Source organism: Prionailurus bengalensis, chromosome D1 (genome assembly GCF_016509475.1).
Source record: "Prionailurus bengalensis isolate Pbe53 chromosome D1, Fcat_Pben_1.1_paternal_pri, whole genome shotgun sequence".
NCBI classification, from domain to species: Eukaryota; Metazoa; Chordata; class Mammalia; order Carnivora; family Felidae; genus Prionailurus; species Prionailurus bengalensis.
This window is the reverse complement of record NC_057346.1, coordinates 23912603-23929431: the sequence shown is the minus strand read 5'-3', so window position 1 is coordinate 23929431 and position 16829 is coordinate 23912603. Positions and strand designations below refer to the sequence as shown.

Sequence of the window (16829 nt, the reverse complement as noted above, 5' to 3'; positions counted from 1 at the left end):
GCGCCAGAGCCCGGCCGGCTGTGGGTCCTGCAGGTACCGCTGTCGTTCTCGCTGCCCCACGTGGTGACTGCCGAAGATTGCCGTGGTTTTTCCGGCACTCAGGCTTGAAACGCCTCCCGGTCGTTTTAGAGGCAGGCAGCTCACCACTTAATCCAAGCTTTTTTTTTTTCCCCCCTTTCTGCCGGAGACCGGAGGCTGCGGGGAGAAGGGGGTGGGGGGGTGGGGTAGGCGGAGAAGGGAACAGGCCCAGCTGGCCAGGGAGATCAGAGCCAGTTTGAGGGTCACGAGGCCAGTCTCAGGGACCAGTGGGAGAGCAAAACAAGGTCCTTCCAACCTCAGATTCCTACCATCCGTCTCTTGTCCAAGGCTGAGCGTGACTGTGTGTGTGTGTGTGTGTATGTGTGTGTGTGAGCCTGATTTTCTTGTATTGCACAGTTCGCTAGCTTCCTGACCCCGGCTTTGCAATATTTCCCTGGGGGCCGAATTAAGCAAATCTGGGCCCCAGGCCACTTAGGAATTAACAGTCAACATGAAGCAGCAGCTTAAGGGATAAATGTTAGTTAAAACACCCAACGTTGCTTTGTGAAGTACAATCTACATTCTAATGTTATCCGTCTTACTCACTGCAAGGCTTGCCTTAGGAATGGTGCCCACACCTTAACATTTCTCCCCGCACCCAGTAGATTTCATGGAAAGCTCATGCCGTGTGCTCCCTCTTAATATGTTGTCTGGCATAGGTTGTTTAGAATTATCATTCATCTTATTTATGTGCTAGGTTTGCCTGTTCTGTTTCACTGCGTGGTCTGTCATCAGGTTGGCACGCTAAGGCTGTGCTGACACTCTGTTTCCGTACCTTGTTTGCTAATGTAGCTGTTAGGGTGCCTCTTTGGGGACCTCTGAGTTTCTGTTGCTCAGCATTTCTTTTTTTTCCCCCAAAGCTTGCTTACAAATTTCCCTTTGATATGTTTAACAGCCTCTAAGGGATGCAGTTAAATAAACTATTAAGTTAAGAATAGAAAAGTCAACAAAGCAGACACCTACTAATTTGTAGATCTTTGATGTCAACTACCAGATGTAAGCTCTTACCAGCACACACTTTCTCTTGGGGCCCTATTCCTCTTGTTCACCAATACCAAGGGATACATTTTTAAAGTTAACATCCATATGGAAACTTGGAGTTGGAAAGTGCCTTGAAGTCAGCAAAATCCCCCAAGTATGTAACACTGATGGAAGGAAGGCTAAGAGTTTCCCAGAAAGCCTCTCCAAGGTCCAGAGACTGAAGAAAGTAATGCTTGGTTTTATACTGAAAGGCACACATCAAGAGAACATCTTTCATTTTTCTCTCCTTACTCTTTACCCCCTCCCCCCCCCCCCCGCCTTCTTCCATGCAATGCTGCATATTAGACTTGGTTGTAACCATCCTTATAGTTTGTATCTTCTGTACATCCTCTGCTTCCACACTATACCGTGAGCTCTTGAAGACATGGTCTGTGCCCTAGGTTTTATTTCCCTCGGTGCCCGTGTACCCCAGGTATATCTAAATGTCCACCAAGAAAATAGGCCTAGGTAAATTCACTTTGTTATCACCCAAGACATGGAATTTGATTTGAGTGTAGGTTTCACCGCAGGTAAAAAAGACCTGAAGGTTCTTGGGAGGCAGTTGCCTATGACCTTGGCCTCTCCTTCGCAACAGGATTCACAGCACCACTTGGAGAAAAGACACTCTCGGAGTGATGGAGTGCTTATTAGAGGAGAGGCTGCAAATGCCAAGACGGGCTCCCGTCTCCTTTTTAGGAAATGCACAAACCACGGTGATGATAATAATAATAAATGGGCATGTGTCACATACCTGCTTGATTTCCCTCTCGGTCCTTCCTTTTGTTTTGCAGGAGTAGTGCAAAGCAAACTAAGGTTTGCACGTTCAGGTTTTATTACCTACCTCCCCCTCCTAGGAAAGTCTCCAAAAAAATGCAAAACGTGCTTATCTCTTCCCCAACTCCGGAGACTCCCGCTGCACACACTGGCCAAGTCCTTCCTGGGGAAAGATGCATCACCCCCCCCCCCCCCCCCGCTCCCTCCAACCCTCGCGGCTTCCCTTTTCCCTTTCAGCCGGTTCCCAGTCCCCTGTGCAAAAGGCAGGGCATGCATATTTTAATGCGTGTGCATGCATATAGTCATGCTTAACTTCACTCCCGTTGAACAACATTATGTGGTGTGGACAAAAAGTCACAGCCTGCTCCCTGTTCAAGATGCCTTTTGGTCAATAACGGTGACAAAAGCTGAATTTCCCCCTAAATGCGGGGGTGGGGGGTAGGGGGGTGGGGAGAGAAGGCGAGAAAGAACAGAGCCTCCCCCCTCCGCCCTCCGCTTCGCATAGATCTCCTTTCTCCAAGTGTTTCCTCTTTAATTATGACCTGTTTCCCCTCCCTCTCCCCCCGCCCCAGCTTCAGTGAAAGGAGCCCTTCTGTCACTCGTCACTGGCTCCCTCGCCCGCCCGCCCGCGAGCTCGCGGTGGGAGGAGCCCGCCGGAGGAAGCCGTGAGCCCGGGCTGCCGAGAGCCACAGAATGGATCTGCTCCGAGCGGGGACGTCGCTGACGATCCCGGCTTCCCGCGGCGGCTAGGAGCCGGCCACTGGCCTCGGCAGGCTGCGGAGACCCGGAGGCCCAGGGAGAGCCGGGGGCCGCGCGCGCGGAGGCACGGACGCACGGACGCGCGGACAGACAGATGGTTGGCGCGAACCCGGGAGGACCGCGGCGGAGGCTGAGCACGGCGAGCCGCCCGGGAAGAGAAACTAACTGCAAACCCAAGTTGCCCCGCCGGCTTCCCCTCGCTGCGCTAAGGAATGAAACCTTTCCAGCTCGACCTGCTCTTCGTGTGCTTCTTCCTGTTCAGTCAAGGTAGGACCCCCCGCGCGGCCGGAGTTGCAAAGAAAGTCGGCTGGGTTGTTGTCAGGGCGCGGGAGGCTGAGGGCAGGAATGGGGGTGCAGGCTTCGGAAACTCGAACTGAGGGACGCGTCCGAGATGCGCTGGCCTTGCTCCTTTGCCTTCGCAAATGCAACAAAATGGTACTGTTTATTTTCCTTTGGAAGGCAGGGGGTGGGAGGGGTGACTCTCTCCTCTCACTTGTCAACATCCAGCCCAAACTCTCCGATGCAAATGAGTTCTTTATGCTCCCGGTATGTTAATTAGGCGGTGGCTGTGTGGCGATGCCGCTCTGAACTTCTGGGCACCGCGTCTCCGCCAGACTCAGGTTGGAGAAGGAGAGGGTAGGGAAGGAGGGCTTTGTGCAAGGTGGATATTTCAGCTCCAATACGTTCTGACTTGCCTGAGTGTATTCCAAAGCCACTGTGTGCGGCTGCAGATTACCGAATGCACCGTGGGGGTAATTTGCAGCGGTTGGGAAAAGCTTGTAAAGCGTTTTCCTTGAATCTCATCGGGTCCTCTGAATAAGGCTGAATTCTGAATCCTACACAGCTGTGGATTCAGGGTCTCAAGTGAAATTTCGCCCCTGGTGCTGATTGTTTCCTTTCTGCAGCCTAGCAGGGGCAGAGAAGCTGGTGGACTTTTCTGCAAAGAACTTTGCTACCTCCGGGCTGGCTCCCTGCCTCTGGGAGCCTCGGGGCCAGGCGGTGTTCCTGAAGGGAGGGGAGGGCACTCTGGGGAGGGATTGCCAGTGCCTACTTAGCCAAAGGCATCAAAAGTCACCTGTGGAATTGAGTGTGAAGGGGATAAGTAAACCGCCTCCTTCCCACTCTTTTGGAATGCCAACGCTGCCTCTGCCATCTGAGGCAACATTTGTGCCAGCCAGCACGGCTCTGAGAGGGACAGGACTCTCTCAGAGAAATCCACAACAGAGCACGTCCATCTGTTGATTAAATGAAGGGTAAAAGTTTTCAAGAAAGCAGAGCTCCGCCATGGGTGGCTGGCTTTGCGAGCAAACAGTATGTCTCCTTCTCTCTCCCTGTCAGGGAGAAGCCACATGTAAGCAAAGACCCACGCCTCCTTCCTCTGCTTCTTGTGGTCACTGCAGATTCGCCCCCTGTCAAACTTTGCTTATGGCCATCCTCATTACCCCTGAGGGGCCTTTCCGCGTAACAGTATGTATACGCCCACCCCTGTATGTAATTATAATGTGTATACACACACACAGGCACACACACTCATGTATTCATATGGTTGTGTGCATCTCACCAGGGCTCCCTACAGCAGCAGGAAGATAAATTGCCTTCCCGAGAGTTTTCAGGCTGAATGAATACGAACTATCTCAGAACACTGGTACAGAAACAGTTTGGGTTCTATTACCATTTTGTGAGATTACCCTCTTTCTTGGATGCCCCTGTGCTTGCTTATGGGCGCGCGCGCACACACACACACACACACACACACACTCCTGTTCTCCTTTGCCTCTTACCAATTTACTCAGGAAGTTGCATGGAGAATCCCTAAAAGGAGGAGCCCACCAGACCCCTCCACCCATGTTCACGGGACTAGTGCACGTCTTAATCAGTCCACGAGTTGTTAGAAAGCTTGAGCTCTGATTCCCCTCTAGACTGGCATAAGAAGCCTTTGGTATCTAAGTGCCTCTTTGGCTGTCTGAAGCATCGCAGTGTGTGCATCTTCTGCTTTTCTTATCCTTTTCTCAGCACCGAGCTATTTCTTCTCTGTCTCATATGAATCTTTAAATATTTACCTATGGAGGTTAAATGCTGTGTTTCATCTACCCTTAGCCCTGAGAGCACTAGGAAGAAACCACAGCATCGTGCAGTGCCTGGTTTCTTATTCCTGAGCGTTCTGAGCTTGGTCAGCACTGGCCATCCTCCCAAATGATAGATGTCCTACCTAGCCCACGGGGCTCCAGAACGGGCCGAAAGAAAGACAATGAGACAAAGTGAATGTAGCCGGTCAGAATACTCCCTCCCCGGACCCTGTACATTTTGTGAATAGACAGCCTCTAATGACAGGAATTAAGGGCCAAGTGGGACAATTTCTGTGGACTTTTGTGATATACCTTCTGACTTGATCGGTGGACATGTATTTTAATGTGGATGCTGTTGCGAGTATCGTGAACTCCCCCCCCCCCCCAGGGGATTCTGTTTGACCCTCTGCACATACACGATTAGTTCACATCCTGTGCCCACCTCCAGAGTGCCATGTATTTACCAAGTTATTAGCCAGAGCGTGTCCACTTCCAAGAGGTCGTGAGGGGACGAGCCCGCAGGCCGTAGGTGACACCCGCGGACATCCCCCTGATGGAAGTTGCACCCTGCCTGGCGTGCCCCCCGCTGAGCCACCCATCTGACCCACCCCTCCTCCTCCTGGGCTACTTTTGGAGCAAAAGTGCAGAGACTCAGGAATGCCCCCCCCCCCCCCTCAGAGAAAACAAACGTCCAGGGTTCTTTTTAGGTCTTTCTCTGGCACTCTGGTGACACCTCCATCTGCTTCCCAGCACCTCTCACCCTGGGAGCCTATGTGTCATGTTAGAGTTTCTGGAAACACAATTCTGGTGCTTCCTGTTCCCGTCGCCTTCGTTTGCACAGTGAGGGAGAGCGCCCAACAGTGCTGTGAGGACTTTGATGCCGAAACATATAAGGAAAGACTCCTAGAGTCCCTCTCTTCTAAGTCGTCCATTCCTGGTTCACCTTTACTTTTCTCCGTAACCCTTTAGAGAGTGAAATTCAAGTATAACTGATGTCCGTGTCGTGCTGTATCCCCTCTTCTTTTAAAGTTTGGGCTTTTCGTGTAGATGGAGATTAAATATTCATTTCCCTTTCCTAAGGTGGCAGTAAAAGGCCAAATGGCATCCCTCCATTTCCGCCCCAGCCAACGTCCGTGGGCCTGGCTCCCCCCACAGAGAAATGGAGAGCTGCCAGTCTGTGCTGCGTGTGGGTTTCTCTCTTGCTGGGGTTGCCTCTTCCATCAGCTGTCAGGGCCGCGTGCTTTGTACAGAGAGGGATAATGTCACAGCACAATTTGCCTCCTGCAGAGACGAGGCATGTTCTGCCCCTGGGTGAAAAAGAATCGATTCTCTTGTCATCCATAAAGTTAGAACTTGCTGTATTTTTTTCCCTTTATCATTTAAGTTGGCCCACAACGATTTCCCTCTGTGCCCTCCTTCATCTTCAAGAGCCACCCCATCCAGCCCGCACATCCACCTCTTAAGTAGCTACGGAGGACTAGTGTTCTAGCAGGACTCAAGATCCCTGCCTTCCAGCCCATCTCAACGCCGAGACGGTCTGGGGAAGGGACAGGGACACAAAGGTGGTGGCTTGAACCCAGACGCTGTTTGCAAACTTGTTCTCCTCCCTGCTCGCTGACCTTTTCGCCTAGCACTCCCACGGAGTCTGGTCCGGCCTAATTACTTTGTGGATCTGAGGGTTCTAACTCTGGAGAGCCCAGACCTCTTGTTGGGTTGACATGTGTGCTGTGCTGCTCTGAACGTGTTGGGGTGGAAATGAAAACTCGCCTTTACCTGTCCATGACGTCCCTGAGTTGAGGATTAATCTGGGGTGTCACCTCCCCATTGGGAAGACTCTAAGTGACTTGCCCTCCTGACTTGCTGGCAGGAATCACCAAAAGAGCTGTCAGATGTCTACCAGAGGAGCAGGGAGGTTCGTGGTGACACGACTCTCGAAGGGAATAGGACAGCCTGAACCAGACGCGGGGCGCATAGCTTGTGAGTGGAGACAGCCGGCTAAGACGAGGGAAGCCACAGGGGATGGCAGGAAGCATGGAGAAGAAGGAGGCCTTAACTTGCAAGAAACGCCCTTGGGAACGGGGAGGGGCACCAGAAGATAGCCTGAGCACATCAGAGGCAGCCGAAAGAATGGAGGGATCATAGGGGGTACAGGCTGAGAAGGCACTGGAACAAGAAACTGGGAGTGAACAACTTAGCAGACATTTCCCCTTGCCCAGAACCGTCATATAACAAAAGATGAGGCAAGTAGCAAGCACGATGCTCCTCCCCCCACTGGCACCCCAAGTGATATGACGTCTTGTCTAGAGGAGGAAGAATAGCTTCTTTTGTCCTAGAAGGTCAATGCCCAACTGCCAAGGGTGCGGGACCACTTCTTTAACAGAGCTTCTGGGTGAGGGCAGCTGGGACGTGTCTCTTGGGCATGGGGGTGGTCTCTGTGAAAGCCCAGCAGGGAGCTTTCTGTTGCCAGCCGGACCTATTGAGGAAGGAAGAGATACTCCCCAGGGGAAGAGGGGTGCGGGTGGGGTCAGAGCCTTCACCCTGCACTTACAGGGTATGGAGTGGGGCCTCCCTCTTGGGTTACAAAGAAGGATCTTCCTTGGAACATGGCAGCAGCCAGCTAGGCATGGGACCAAGGAGCCGCTCTCCCTGGTGTGCCTGTGTGGGTGGGAGCCAGGGCCAGCAGGAGACGGGGTGGAGCAGGGGATTAGGCCTGAAGATGCAATTTTTCTTTTTTGTTCAGCCCAGTGGGGGTGACTTAGGCGGCATTATATTGCAGACCCAGAAAAGCACATGAATAATCCAGAGTGAATTCAAGAGATTTCAATAGCAAAATAATAACAATACTAATGATACCTTTGATTTGCAGAGTACTTTTCTTCCAAGGAGATAAAAAGATAAACTGTTTTGGAAACATGAACAAGGAGAAGAAAATTGCCTGCCTAGAGGAGTGAGCTGGGGTGGGGGGCAACAGCATTTCACTTTAGGGTCTCCTGTAAACCAGGGGTGGGGAGGGAGGCACATGGGCGCGGGCATTATCGCAGGCCACAGGCCTTATCCTTCTAAAACCCTGAACTTGTAGGTGAAACACCAGGGCAGGCATTTTTAATAGGGGTCAACCTAGAAAGAGTGAGGCCCTGTACCCCACCTGTGCCTGGGAGCAGGGACGCTCTAATTCAGCAGTGGGGAAGCTTCTAAAGATCATGAGCAGGCAAGACTCTTAACCACTCCAATAATCCTGATCTCATGGTGGTTCTTGCAGCACAGCGATTGGGGCTCCAGCCTTTCCGTAGGTCAGTGGACACCCCAGTGTTCATGGTGCCGGGGCTGGTAGGGGCTCCAGCTCCAGGCGTTGTCTGTTCCCCTTGGGTTTCACGTCCGCGTCACTGCTGTCCACAGGGAGTGAGGCAGTATCCCGTGCTGGAATGTACGAGCTTCCCCCTGTTTTCCAAATAGAGAGGGTTTTCATTCCCAGCGAGGGGAGTGATCCAGACAGCCCTCTACATTGAGGCACACTGCTGTCCCTGATGTCACTGCATATCACTTTCTTTTCCCTAGGGAAAACCAGAAACTACAGTTAGGTGTGCACGTCCAGTAGTACAGATACCTAGGGGCGCCTGGGTGGCTCAGTCAGTTACGCCTCTGATATCAGCTCAGGTCATGATCTCCTGGTTTGTGAGTTTGAGCCTTGCGTTGGGTTCTGTGCTCACAGCTCAGAGCCTGGAGTCTGCTTCAGATTCTGTGTCTCCCTCTCTTTCTGCCCCTCCCCTACTCTCTCTCTCTCCCCCTCCCAAAAATAAATAAACTTAAAAAAAAAAAAAAGAATATAGATACCTTATAGATCATTGGAATACTTCTCCCACATTCACGCAAAGAATGTCGTGTCCTGCTTTCTGCCAGAGCTTGGGAATTCAGCATAGAAGGGCTTCAACATTCCACCCGCTCTCAGAACCCACGCTGTTGCCATAGAGTAAGGATCTCCACCACCATATTTAACGTGAGCGTGAATTAACTTCTTGCTCCTGAGCCACTGAAGGAGCTAGGGATCAAACATTGTGCTTTTCCTCTTTTCTCTTCTCCTGACTTTAAAAATGAGTACTCTGGCTGTACATTTCTAGAAGTCAGTAAATGTCAATATTGGATAAGTGTTTCCTTTATATCACTGCAATTTAGCATAAGCTGCTTGGAAACAAATGTCTTCCGCAAGCATACAATGTTTCGGTGAGTACACAGTCAACACCACTACGAGGATTAAATAAATGTCAGCTTTTCTTGGGTATGCTCGTAACAAGGCAAACCCATGGAAATAGCGGCCAGCATGGATGAATCGTCCTCCCTGCGGAATCACTCTGTTGCAGCCCTTGCTGGGGCTTGGAGGGGAGAGTTCACACTCCCCCATCTCCTTCCTGGAAATAAAGGCAAGGGAGTAGCCAGATCCAGGTTCCTCGGGCATGCCCCGGGGAGGTTCCCCTCCCCCATCCCGCCCCACAGTCTAAAAGTCTTCTCTTGCCCTCTCCAGATTCCTCCCATCTGTGACCCCACCCTAGACGGACACCACTCATTGCTAAAGTGTAGCGATGTCCAGAACTTAGGACAGATCCGCCCTTTTCCTTTTCCTTTTCCTGAAAGGGGAGGTGAGATCCCCCCTGTAATCTTCCACCTGGGGTTGGTTTCCTCCTGGGCAGAGTGAGAGAGATTTTACCTGAGGCTGTTTTTTTTTGAAAACTGAAACCAAAACTGCCATGGCTGGATTGTCAGTATGAAAAAGATGTGTGATTATCAGGCTGAATTATCAAGATGGTCTTCTTACTTGGCCTGTGTTCCCTGGACAGTTATTGCAAGTTCAGTGTCTTTCTAACCGATGCCTAGAAGACAGGAGTTTGAAATCTGACACCGACTTGGAACAGTGACCACCAAGCCTCGCATTCGTCTTTCCACACTTTATCCCCAGGGGCTCCGTGTCGCCTGGTGTCTCAGAGAGCCACATTCTCTCAGTCCGTCCTTTGTGATCAGATAGCACGCTATGACACCGAAGCTCAGCCCTTGACCACTCGGCCAGCGCGCATCGTGGGCCTACTGTGCGGTGGGCACTGTGCCAGGGACTTTTGATTCCAAGACCCCTCAGACAGTATTTCTGCCCCAGTGGGGTCAGTCGGGTCAGGGAGCAGACACTTTGACCCACGGTCACAACGTGATGGGCTCAGAGTTGCCAGGAGTATTCTGAGAGCAGCCGAAATGGCCGAGGGCATCAGGAAAGGCTGTATCGATTTCAGAGGATGTCTGGGAGCCCTCCCGGCGGGGGGGTTGGGGGGAGAGAGAAGAGTATTTCAGGCTGTGGCTTAGAGTGTATGCAAAAGAAAGAAAGCAGGATAGAATGTCATATATTCGGAAGCAATGGGTAGTGTGGGTGGCTGGAATGTGAGTGCGCTGAGGGTAGTAAGAAGCTTGGGAAGGAGAGGGTCAGCTTGTCAAAAATACCATGCTAAATGTTTGATGATGGACCACCAGGATTAAATCTGTCTTTAGAAACATTGTTAGTATCTCTGGGTCTGTTCTCCTCTCTACGCCTTGGGTCCTATGGACAAAAAAGGGGGAAGAATCCACAGGTGATTTATTTTTCTTGGTATCCCCTGTTTCTTATATGGGACTTGAATGGAAAAATACTCACTCTTTCCAGTTCCTCTTCCTCCATAGCCAGCCTCCAAAGGGGTGGAAAAAAGTGAGCAAGAGGGTAAGTATGGACGAACCGACCTTAACTGTTGGTCTCCATTCCGGAGGAAGGCAGAGAAGAAGGTTGGGTAAACACACACTTAGGAACAGTGCGTTAGATACAGAATGTGGAAAGAAAGAAAGAGACATGGAAGCTGGGATGGCTGGGGACACACTGGATTGTTAGATGGTGTGTGCACCGAGGAATGGGATTTCCCCATGCCAGCCCCGCATTGAGGACGAATGGTAAACCAGGTAGGGAGACAAGAACAAGAAGGAGATAAGGGGGAAATGCCTAGAGACCTTCTGCTGATGATTTCTTTGCTCTTCTGAAGAGAAGCTGTGCTGTCTTTGGGGAAAACAAGGTTACAGGCTAAGTGATTCTACCCAGAAGACGTTAGGGATGCTTACAGGTCTCTCCCACCAAGTAACCTTTCTTTCAAGAGTAAAGAACGTCATCAGATCCTCTCATGTGTTCCGTGTTTGAGCCTGCTCTCATCAGGAGTGAGTGGGGACTAAGAACAAGCTCGATGGCGAAGCAAAACCTGCATTGTTTTGCAAGAAAATAGGCAGTGACGTTTCTCAGACGGTTGCTATTTAACTCTAGTGTCTAAGGCCAGCCTATTGAATAGTCTCCCATTGCTGAAAGCATTCTAAGAGTAGAATTCGGGCCACCAAGACTTGAAGAGTCCCTTCCCAAGCAGTGGATCAAAGAGTTAGAATAGATGTCATCCAGATTCCCCCCCCCCCCCAAAGATTCCCTGAATCTTATCTATTAGCCACAGCCTATTGATTTGGGCTAATGAATTTCTAGAAGATAGACGACGTGTTACAGATGGCTCTGTCCGGCACATTTTCTTGTCCGTGCCAGGCACATCCTTTTGGATGGTGGTGGTGGTGGTGGTAATAAGAATGTTTGCATGAGGATGATGAGGAGGAGCGTTGATACCGAGCTTCCCAAGCTGTGGAGTGCTATTCACAAGCACTGCTTATAGCATGAGAGGCAGCTGTCCTGCCCTCCGAAAGGTCGTGTCCCTTGACCAGAGTCACTCTCCTCTGGTTCCCTTTTTCGCCTGCCCTGGCGCTTCTCAAGACGCGGGGAGGCTTAAGCTGCTCCACGTCACCCACGCTGAAAATTGCGTAGAAAGTTCTAGGCCGTGGCACAAGACGGAACAGGTCCTCCTAACTTGTGGGAATCCTCCATGTTGAGGCATAGAGAAGGATTTCAAGGATTTCCGGTGACAATCAGGGAGCTGACCTTCGAACCACGACCTAGCCCTGCAGCTCTGTCTTTTGATTCCCGACTCTTTCTGAGTGGGTTCCTTCATCTTCTGGCATTCAGCTTTTACCTTGAGGGCACAAGGTTTCCCCAGGGGAATAAGAGGCCAGCCTCTTGGGTTGACTGGCAGTCAAGGAGATGTTGCTTGGGTAGTTCCTTTTGGAGCTGTTTTTTTTTTTTAAATTTTTTTTAAATGTTTATTTATTTTTGAGACAGAGAGAGACAGAGCATGAACGGGGGAGGGTCAGAGAGAGAGAGGGAGACACAGAATCCGAAACAGGCTCCAGGCTCTGAGCTGTCAGCACAGAGCCCGACGTGGGGCTCGAACTCACAGACCGTGAGATCATGACCTGAGCCGAAGTCGGACGCTTAACTGACTGAGCCACCCAGGCGCCCCCTTTTGGAGCTGTTTTAACACACACACACACACACACACACACACACACACACACACAAAAGGCAATGGCAGTGGGGAACTTTTATTCTCTGTTGGGTGATTAAAATATCCATTTCTTTTATCCATCCACCCATGTGGATGCTAGGCACGCTATTCGGCACATAGGGGACTCTGAATAAATGTTGAAATATTGGACTGAATGGTGAGAAACAGTAAAAGGAAGAGAAAGCCGTGTTTCTGACATCACACGTGCAGGGGCTGACAGGCCCCCACAGGAGGGCAGAGGAAGGATCCCCACTATTCGGAGTGGGAAGTTGTTCCTCTCCGAGTAAGGCCTTGAATGCCCACTGGGTCACCAGGGACGCTGCCAAGAGAAACATCCTCTGGCAAGCCACCCACTCCTCAGTTTCAGCGAAAAACCCAGCCCTGTCCTTCTGTTCTTTAATGCATGTCAGTTCCCATTTCTGTCAGTCACCTGCAAGTGTCACAGGTGACTCGGCTCTGGTGCAGTGTGACAGTCCACCTGTCACCCTTGGCGATGCTGGGAGCTATGACAGCTTCAGAGTGACACTGGGGCCAGGTTGGCTCATCATGCAGGCAACCAGGGGACAGAAACGTAGAGCTTTTTCCTGGAGACCCATCCCAGGTACCACAGGAGAAGCGACTGCCGCCCTCCCTGCCTGCCCCTTGTGACAGAGAGGTTGCCAGTTAACTTCCCAGTGGCTTTACCCTCCGTACTCTAGGACTCTTCCACACCTGGCTGAAGGATGCTACCCCACATTCACAGGGAGTCCCATTTCAGCAGGGAGCTGGCCTCTGAAGCCTTTTTCTTACAGAGAAAAGGCCGTGTGAGGGGCCACAGTCCCTTCTGCACCTGTGTGAGGGGCCACGGTCTGGGCCTGTTCTTCCCTTGGGTCCGCATCAGGCAGGAGCTGGCGGGAGGTTTGGGGACCTAAAATCCCGGGAAGGTTTGGGGACATAAAAAGAGCTGCAGTTCCTACATCCGCCTGATGGTGGCAGCAGCAGCGCTTACAAAGCCCAGGAGTGAGCTGAGCTGAGGCCCAGGGAGGCCCTTAGTAGCAGGAAGAGCCAGGCTCTCTAGTCAGGGTGCCTGGCCCTCCTTTGCCCACCACGGGTGGGGCTGGGGCATGGAAAAGGCACGGAGGGAAAGAGCAAGCCTTCCGGATGGCAGCAGCTCTCCTGGGAAGCTCGGGTCCTTCCTGCCTGTTTCTGATGGATGTGAGGGCAGAGTGCTAAGGGGAATGTCTGAAAAAAAAAGGTAGGTGGGTACAATTAAAAATGCCCAGGGACGAGAAGGAGCAGAGGACCTCAGCTAGCTGTCCATTTCCCCGTGGCACGTGTTTCCCTACGCTGGTGTCCCTCCTGTGGGTGATGAATGCATCATTCCCCTCCTGGGGCGGCTGGTAGCCAGGAGCTCCGTTTCCCCCCTGCCCCCAGCCCCCAGCCTGGGCCCACTGCCCCTCTCTCCAGGTGTCTGCCCCTTGAATGACCCCGGAGCCAATATTTCTGCCCACAGCTCCCCTCTCCTGCTGAAAAAGGCAAAACAAACAGTTGCGAAAATTCCTCCTTATTGTTCCTGATCTCCTGGCAGGCTGAAGAGGTGCTACTCTGTTTCCATCCCCCCCCCCCCCACACCGGACAGAAACAGACACCATTAAAACACACCTCCCTGGGCAGTGGCTGTTTGTTTCAGAGTGCAACTTACCAGGCTGGGTAGCCAGGTCCTGATGGCAGGCACTGGAAGAGGGGCCTCCCCTGCCGGGGGTAGCAGCTTGCCTTTTTCAACCTTTTGAGGATTGCCAAGGAGGATGTGTGTCAGACCCTGGAGTCTGTGTATGTGGGGCAGGGGTGAGGGAAGGGTGAGGCCATCCCTGGAGCAGCTCTCTCCTGGTCTCTGTGTGGCTCAAGTGGCTGGTAGACTGGCCGTTTATGCTGCTTGTTTGGTAGCTATCAAGTTTGGTTGCTGGTAGGATTTTAGACGAGGTTTGCTTAAACCCAAGTGGCCTTCTACACCTGATTCAGCTTTCTCACTAGCAAGGAGACTTGCCTCAGGCCCAGTCTGTCCATGCTGTCACACTGTCTGTCTTCCTGGGAGCCGGGGTGGGGTGGGAAGGGCGTGTGCAGTGGGGTTGGTGAGAAGGTAGGATCGCTCTGTCCATGTTATCGGTGTAGTCATGGCAGGTGACGACTCGAGCATCTCACACCAGAGAAGAAAACTTTTTGCCCAGAGTTGGCAAAACCTCATTTCAAACTGCACGGGTCAGCGAGGAAAACTAGAACCGTATAGTCTGAGAATTTGCTGAAAGTCGTGGAGATGGTTCCCCTCCCCGTAGAAAAAGATATTATACCAATGGGGTACGTGCTGTTGGCTCTGCTTATGTCTGGCCACCTGCTCGCCTTTCTACTTTCATAAACATGACCTTCATTAGGACTATGGGATCCCTCGATGGAAAGCTGAATGGGGGAGAGGGGAAATGGTGAGAATGGGAAAGAATCAAAATGTGTAACGGGCTCCAGATGCCGGCCTCGGAGCGTGTCTCTTCTCTCCGTTACTAATGCCTCGTGGTTGCTGCCTTGGAGCGAGCCATGGGGAGGCGTCATTGAGACCTAGAGCTAAGTTTTGCTAAGCTTTGCATGCATTTCCCTGTATCATCCTCCTAGCACCCCGGTAAAGCAGGGATTAGATTCCCGAGGCTTCGATTAGATTAGATTATGAGGCTTAGATGCCTTAACTTACCCACACGTCCCATAAACCTTGCCTCTCCCTACTGGCGAGTGATAGGACGGCCATTCAGACACTGATATGTGCACCTCGAATCCCCCCCCTCCCGTCCCGGCCACCTCTTCGGGAGGAATCCCCTTCGCACCGGTACCTGCACAGCCATGTGACTTGGCGGTATGCTGCAGAACCCCTGGCCCGGCCAAAGGTCCCCCGCCTTCCTAACTTGCAGGGCTTGGAAAGAAGAGTTGGTCCAAGTGGAAGGAGAGCTCTCCCCCAGGACAGAAGCTGAGTAAGAATTTGAGAAGCTCTGCTCCGTGGCTGGCAGCTGTTCTTACTTTCACAACCCGGCTCCAGTTTAGCTGAACATTTGGAAAGCCAAATGCTGATTTCTTAACAAGAGCCCATCATCACCTAACTTTCTTCCAGTGGCTTTAAAAGAAAGAAAGAAAGAAAGAAAGAAAGAAAGAAAGATTAAATCCCATTCTGCTTAGGGAGAGGTTCGCCTGGTGTTAGTTCTGTGCCGTCAGAGCGGAGCTACTCTGCATGAAAAGGCATTCCAGGACATCAAAACCCTCCTTTCTGTCAAGTCCAGGATCGTAAAAATGTCAGGAGACCACATGGTTCTGAAATGATTAATAATGGTCGTTAGGGAGAAATAGAAAAGACTCCTGGAACGTCAGAGGGTCTGAATGCCGTTCAGGCTCAGTTCTCCGCACTTTGGTTCCGGCAGGTACATCTTACCTGATGTCAGCAATCATTTCCGAGATGGCACGCATCCACCTAGGCCATGCTCGAGATCATAGTATTAGTTTAAGATAGACGCTTAAGATAAACTAGCAAAACACAAAAGTTCCTTGACGTTTTCAAAGCCCCTTTAAGACTGAGTCAGAGGAATACAGAGGAGGAACATGAGGCAGATCGCTGCGTGCAAGACATAACATTTCTTCTTTTCATGCCACAGTCTGAGCGTTTCAGTGGGACACACGGATCACATCGGCAGTGCATTGTCAGCTGTTACCAGGGCTCCAGTTCCACGTGGATGCCCCTTGCTCCGGCCATGAGCTTTGCTTTGGGTTTTCTCTTCATCGAACCAGGGCAGAGTTATTCACAGATACAAGTCCGTACTTTGTAGTAAAAACAACTAAATGCTGAGCTGACCAGACTCAAATACCATCCGGAAAACCTTACTATTTCCCTCCCCTGTTCTCCTGCTAATAATATTAGGTAATCTTAGGATGGCCTGGGTGGCTCAGCTGGTTGAGCGTCCGACTCTTAATTTCGGCTCAGGTCATGATCTCACTGTTGGTGAGTTCGAGCCCCGCATTGGGCTTCTCACTGACAGAGCAGAGCCTGCTTGGGATTCTCCGTCTCCCTCTCTCTCTGCCCCTCCTCCTGCTCTCTCGCTCTTCCTTTTTCTCTTTCAAAAATAAATAAATAAACATTAAAAAATTTAAAAAAAAAGGAAATCTGCGTTTCCCTCTCATCATCAGCAGTTATTTATTTTCTAAGATCCGTACCACCGAATTCTTGCCAAGGAAAGTGAAAATATATGTACTGCTGCATGTTTTCAGTAAAATTATCTTCTTTTTATGTTACGTCGTCTGCCTTAAATGTTCGCACAGTCAGGGCAGGGACGCTTGTATCATTCCTAAGGACGGTTGCAACCATATGGACTGAAAAAAAGAAAATTTTCCTGTGAAAGTAGGAATGCCCTTTGTACCAGGCCAGTTTGCCCCTTTTTATGGAATCAGTATTCAGAGTGTTTCAACGCTCACGTGGCACCAAGTGCATGGGGCATGGAGGTCACAACCTCCCTCTCAGTAATCATTGAGATGCTTGAAAACAGCTGCTTAGTAGAGACTTGTCCGGAGAAAGAAAACCAGTATCTGGAAGGGGCGTTTCCGGTACGGAAATCACCTGCATCCCGACTCCACCCTGCCCACCCCACCCCACAGGGGCCTCCCCTCCCTGTGAATATTGTTTATATTCACTTGGGCTGTACAAGTG

The 16829-nt window shown here is 51.2% G+C and overlaps 1 protein-coding gene across 4 annotated transcripts in view; it reads left to right on the top strand.

The window, feature by feature from the left end:
* Positions 1–2364: 2364 nt before the first annotated feature.
* KIRREL3 (kirre like nephrin family adhesion molecule 3) overlaps positions 2365–16829 on the top strand; it is a 551587-nt gene continuing 537122 nt past the window's right edge. For 2 of the 4 annotated variants that reach the window (XM_043579792.1, XM_043579791.1), the window contains exon 1: positions 2368–2898. In XM_043579792.1, the coding sequence (XP_043435727.1) occupies positions 2844–2898 (55 nt within the window). In that variant the 5' untranslated portion in view covers positions 2368–2843. Of the gene's footprint in view, positions 2899–16829 lie in introns of all 4 variants that reach the window. The other 2 variants (XM_043579789.1, XM_043579790.1) reach the window with 2 other exon arrangements.